Consider the following 6,333-nt stretch of genomic DNA (forward strand, 5'->3'; position numbering starts at 1 on the left):
TCGCAGGCAGCCAGTGACAAAAGTGACTGAAGGATGACATCATTATGGCATGCTGTGATTGGCTGTGAATACTGAAACGACGTTGCCATTCATGCTTAAGAGAAATGTTTCCGTATCGATTGGTTGTTAAATTATGTCAATCTCGAAACAAATGACTGAGTTACTACAAAGTTTGAGTGTATTTTGGAAGTTCAAGAGTTAATTAGTTTTATTGAGTTCAACTTGTGCATGTTTTCAATGATTTAACCCAGTAAAATTGGTCGGCCGGAATCGGCCCGATTGTCCAACCGATTGATCACGCTCCTCTATCATTATATTATAGAAAAACAGACTTTCCTAAAAATCTGTATGAAATCAGCGTTTTTTGCAAAATCCGTATAAAATTCAGTAAATTTTATCAATGTACTTGAAAATCAGTAGAATACTGAAAAATCCGTATATCTGGAAACCCTGATTCCGTAATCAACCCGGTCAAATGTCGCTTTAAGGTCAATATGAATCGCATAAATCTGCAAGCCACGGTCCATGTTTCATAAACAATTCGAAGTGAACTGCAAAAGATTCATCGAAACGGAACGTTTAGGGAAAAACTTATGCTACTGGGTGTCAATATAATTTCTGCAACAGACGAACAAAATGTCGTTAAAAATGATCTCAAACAGTTTTGAGCATGCGCACATGCAAGTAATTCCTCGGTAATTAGCAATATTGCACTTTTCGCCTTTTTTGTGAACCGGAAACATGAAGGATGGCTTCAAACAGTAGGAAACTCACTTTGTGGAACCGAAAGATTGAATGCTGACGGGTAACTCAAGACGACTGAACAGTGCTTAAGCACAGACGAAGGAATTCCATCGGGACCTGCAGCAAATGATAGCTTTAGTTTTTTCAAGGCTGATACTGATTGTTGCTTTGCAACGGGGCTCCGTTTAAATTCGAACACGCACATTGAAGAGCGGCTGTGAAAGCCGTGAACTTTTGTTGTCTGTGGAGACGAAACTGTCGTCTCTGTTAGGGAAGCTATGATAAGGCTTGGAAAACAGAGAAAATTAGAAAAGTTGTCACGTTTGTGATTTTTGCTCCTACGCTTAGTAACATTTTCAATCTTTCAACATTTTTATTATGAACAAGAAATCAAGCCTGATTAGGAAAAATCGAGCCTTTGTTATTTATACTATCAAACAAAAACCAATCCATACCTTAGGTTTTTCCGTGACTGCTGACGTTAATTGATCAACGACTAGGTATTACCGAGTTGAGTAATGTCTATCGGTTAGTGCAAAGACATTGATTATGCATTTTCATAAATAGATTAGCTACATGCTATGATAACGCACAGTGTGTAGTATAAAAGCTAGTTTGGGTAGGTAAACAAATTCAGTTATTGATTCGATTATGAAGGCCTTCATTGTTCTAGTGTTGTGTGTTGCATCCGCCCTGGCGGGTTACGAAGAAGATCAGTGGTTGGAGAAAAACAGTGTGCGTCCTTTGGGTTTGGAGAATTTCAAGGAGCCCCGATATACAGGAAGAATCGTTGGTGGTGATGAAGTTTCTATCAGCGATTACCCGTTCCAGTTATCACTTCGTTCGAATAATGCTCACATTTGCGGCGGTTCGATTATTTCAAGCAACTGGGCATTGTCGGCCGCTCATTGCACTCATCCACTGCCTGCAGTTAGCTCGGTATTTTTTTTTTCTGGGGAATTTAAAGTAAGATTACCGAGAACTAAGCAAAGTATATCGTGATTCTAGATAACTTTCCGTGCTGGAAGCGCTAGTCGACTCACTGGAGGAACTGTGTTTCAAGCTGCTGAGATAATAAACCATCCACAATACAATTCAAATACCCTCGATAACGATGTCTGTGTTATTCGAGTCACAACATCCTTCGCAGGAACGGACATCGCCCCAATCTCGCTCGTTTCAAGCGGAACCAGTATCGCTGCTGGTACTCGTAGTGTCGTATCTGGATGGGGTCTGACTGTCACCGGTGGATCCTTACCGGTCAACTTGAGAGCCGTCGATATTCCCGTTGTTGCTCACAGCACCTGTCAGAGTCAATGGGGAGCTGGAAGCGTCACCGTAAAGTAAGTTCTTTTTAGTAAATTTATCAATTTGATAGTGAAACGTAACGTTCTGACTTTAACAGCATGGTTTGCGCTGGTGAGCCAGGACGTGACTCCTGCAACGGGGACAGCGGTGGTCCGCTCGTTACCGGTGGAAACCAGTTTGGTATTGTATCCTGGGGTGCTACACAATGTGGTGGTAACCTGGCTGGAGTGTATACCGACGTGGGTGCTAGTAGCATTCGCAACTTCATCAGTTCGAATACCGGCGTGTAATTTGTTTTGCTGAAGTGGATCAATAATACTCTCAAACTAAGCAAATTTTCAATCATTGAATTGTGTTCTGATGAAGATCCGAAAGCATTCTTCCCTGTTACACCTGATAGTTGAATTTTTATAGGCTTACGCAAATGCGTGTGGTTTTTGATTGATTGAATAAATCTGGCTCTTTTGAATCTTGCTTGTGAAATGTTGCTTGATTTACAGCAATCAGTTGTTTCGCTGTGGCCCCACAGAACCACCAGCGCTCCCAAATCAACCAGAATATATGCTGTTTTTTTCTGAAATCGAATGGTTAGAATTAGGTACAGCTAATCGATTGTTGTTGTTTAAAAAATGCTGTCACTTAGTCAGGACACGAACCTTTCAATTTGAACGATTATTTTAGTTTTTGCTTATGACAGACATGTCATATCGAAATCACTGTATACCGTGAAATCACATGTCTGTCACCCTGAATCACGGTGGTATCACGCGAGCATCATGATACAACGGTGATTCCCGTACTACGGTCATTTATCGTTGTACTGTGCAAAATCACATCACTGTTTACTGCTACCAGCGCCAATGGCGATCGATGGTGAACTCATGAAACAATATTTCCTTCTTCTGAGTATCAAATAATTAACAACTTTCGTTTATTAAAAAAAATCTTGGTAAAATGTTAACAAGCAGCATAAAACTTATATACTTTGCAGCAAATTTTCAAAAAGCAGTCAAACCAAGAAATATTCATGAATTTGGTGAAGTTTTGAAATACAAATAAGGAAAACAATTTATTCATATTTGTACAGAAAACCAGTACTATTGAGTAATTGTTTTCTAGTCAATAACATGTAAATTTATTGTTGAAATGGATTTGAAAACATAATGATTCATATTTTGATTGCACATGTGGTAATAATAAAAGATAAATATCCATCAATAAACCAATTGTGTAATCATCCTGTTTATTGATGACCTATCGAAATTCCATTTATCACATTGGTCTTCTATATTCACTTCTGGAAACTCTAAATCTTTTTATTACTTCGTCTTGTGTCATCGGGTTGAATGCCATTGGATGGAAAGAAAACTTATTTTTAAATTGTTTAGAAAGAGTCTTATTTTGGGTATGAATAGAGAGAACAGCGAATAATGTCTTTCAGTGTGAGTAAATGGAAGCGGAACACGTACCAAGTATGTAATTCAATTTAAGAAATACTCGTGATAGTTTTCATTGTTACTTCATAAATATAGTATAACAATTTTGAACTCCTCCAAATCCTAATAAAACCATTATTAGATTATATTCCAGTGTAGTAGACCATTTTTCATAAGATTTATGAAGCAAAGTAAAGCATCAAACCTTTGTCAAATCTATTTCGGTAACGTGATTTCTTTTTTGAGTGTATGTTAATCATAAAGCTTAATTTGAAACCTTCTTGAATTTTAAATCATATTCAAGAAGGTTTCAAATTAAGCTTTATGATTAACATACACTCAAAAAAGAAATCACGTTACTTCTACCTGAATACATATATGAATCTCATCCACCCAACTTTTCACATAAATTCTATTAGGTAGATAGATGAATTGTACCAGATTGGTCTTATATCATGCATCTTAGTCGATAGGTAAATAATATATCACTTGTTCGTTAGAAGAAACGTGGGTTTCCTATATTTTTTAAATGAAGTTCACGTAGTAGTTAGATGACTTGAACATACTTGTTGAGCATAGGAAAATCACATAACAATTACATGAAGTTGTACATGATTATATGATAAATGGAACTCAATTAAAACGAACATTAATTTGAATAGGTATTTTTTTGCAGAATGCATTTTTATTGGATTGCTTATTATATTACATATATTTACAAATTAATGGTAACATTAGCTTAACGAATAGTGAATCAATTAAATTAAACTTAACTCTAAATATAAACTTATTATCTACATTTTGAACCATTGTTGGTGGTCGATCAAAATAATCAATACTAAAAATATCAACCAGGGATAATGAACCTGATGACTACCCATGATTGCAAAATTAAGTAAAATTTTTCTTCAAACAACAAAATCTCTATAATTTTCTATTTGTGATTTCTGCTTTTCTAGTTGTGATTTCTGAAAATATAAATCAATTAATCGAAAATTCTTACTTCAAACTTGAATTCTTTAAATACATTTCATTTCCACCAGGAAGTTATGAGATCGAAAATATTTTCGAAAGCCCAATCGATCCCTGTAGGCTCTAAACACTCCCGAAAGTCTTCGATTGATATTGTCAAGAGCTCGAACCAGCCAATATCACATTCTATTAAAAGTAAATGTAAATTTGTATATCGAATACTACACAAGTTTTGAAACTGTACTTACCTTTAAAAACTTCCAACAAAGAATGCGGAATGTTTAAGTCTGCCACTAACATGTCAGCCATTTTGTTGTTTGAAGTTTTCATACAGAAAATTCACTTAACTTCGGTCATGGAACTTACCATATGAAGATTATTTGAAAATCACATAGCTTGTACTGGGTTCCCAGATGTTATTTATAGGCAACACGTAGAATATCAAAAATAAATAAAGCACCACATTTACGAGAATAATCCTATAAAACTAATGTGATTTCTTTTTTGAGTGTAGTCCTTTTTTGAAAATTTCGTGATGAATAAACTGTTACGTTGATAGAATTCTTCTGAAATATGTGTGTGCCATGCCGTTTCTGATGGTTACATACTAATGATATCTTAGATTTATTTACTATTTTGAGACTCAATGATAATAGTTTATGCGCTCTTATTTTTATCGTGAATATGCGGGTGAAAAAGGAATTATGACTGAACACCTTGAGATTTATGCGGATTTGGCAAAAGTCGGCAAGATTTACAAACAAAATTCAATAATTCATCACCTGTTTGGTAGAAATCAGCATCGTTGCAAAAAAGAAATAGTGCTCGTGTTCCGAAAATTAGTTCTAAAAGCTTTCATATTTCCTCCATTCTATATTTATATGTGTACCAGTGAATGTTACGGTAGAACATTAAAATTATGATCATCTAATTTTCCCTAATGCTAATTACATTTAAACAATGAAGGTTCCTGTTTCCCAGAAAAACGTGTCGAAAATGAACCTTAAAACCATAAAATTTAATATGAGTGATACTGTCATCCAATGAATACTCACACACAAATATTTTAGTAGCTAAGAGAGACATCGATTATATCTGTCATAAATTAGTTACTAGGAATACATTTCAAACCGCAAAAATTTTTGGTTTCTTTGGTTTGGTATCGATCATCGGGGCTGGGTAATTAAGCTAAATTTTGAGTTGTTTCGTTTCACAGTACATTCATTCTGTGCCAGCCCGGTGGCAACAATAAGGCGCTCCAGCTAGTGCTATCGTAACCCACGATGTAAAATACCCTGGTGATCACGTTTTTCTATGTGTTAGTGCGGTTGTCATTTTATTTTGGAATAACAGAGAGACATGAAGAAGAAAAAACATAAACAAATGACGTTCCGGGAGTTGCTTTTACGAAAATATTTAGAGTTGGTTCTGTTTGCGAAAATATTGACAGTGAAACGCGGTGTTTTGTTCCGGGATGTTTCAATCGTTTTCATCACCTGCATTTGAAATGCCACCCACAGCACAATCACTCCATTATCCATAATAACTGAAATAGATACCACAGTGCGATCCGCCAAATCCTTCCTCCAACTAAATGAACAGAATCGGATGTGTGTACAATTTTCTATATTTCGACGTTACCTTGCAAGCCCTTGAAGAAAAAATGTCCAGATTTTCAATTAGTGCCAAAGATTCGCCAGGCTGCGTGACAACTGGAGTAACTTAGAAGTGAAATCCAGATCTGAAATGGTCGTTTGTTTATGTTTACATGCTTGAATCCCGGCGCGCCATACTTATTTTCGTGAGAAAATTACCAACACAATCAAATCTATCTTACCACACCACCAGTGTATTTTACGTCGTGATCGTAACC

General features: G+C 36.0%; 1 protein-coding gene across 1 annotated transcript; it reads left to right on the forward strand.

Moving 5' to 3' along the window:
- The first annotated feature begins 1,395 nt into the window (after window positions 1-1,395).
- LOC131429713 (trypsin alpha-3-like) lies at window positions 1,396-2,378 on the forward strand. Its single transcript, XM_058594026.1, has 3 exons — window positions 1,396-1,683; window positions 1,753-2,087; window positions 2,150-2,378. The coding sequence occupies exons 1-3, from the start codon at window positions 1,396-1,398 to the stop codon at window positions 2,340-2,342; spliced, it is 816 nt and encodes a 271-aa protein (XP_058450009.1). The 3' UTR covers window positions 2,343-2,378.
- The last annotated feature ends 3,955 nt before the right edge of the window (window positions 2,379-6,333 follow it).

Source organism: Malaya genurostris, chromosome 2 (assembly GCF_030247185.1).
Source record: "Malaya genurostris strain Urasoe2022 chromosome 2, Malgen_1.1, whole genome shotgun sequence".
NCBI classification, from domain to species: domain Eukaryota; kingdom Metazoa; phylum Arthropoda; class Insecta; order Diptera; family Culicidae; genus Malaya; species Malaya genurostris.

Coding starts and splice junctions, on each gene's coding strand:
- LOC131429713 (XM_058594026.1), top strand. CDS start 1,396: ATGAAGGCCTTCATTGTTCTAGTGTTGTGTGTTGCATCCGCCCTGGCG. Junction 1,684..1,752: donor CACTGCCTGCAGTTAGCTCG/GTATTTTTTTTT, acceptor TCGTGATTCTAG/ATAACTTTCCGTGCTGGAAG. Junction 2,088..2,149: donor GCTGGAAGCGTCACCGTAAA/GTAAGTTCTTTT, acceptor TGACTTTAACAG/CATGGTTTGCGCTGGTGAGC.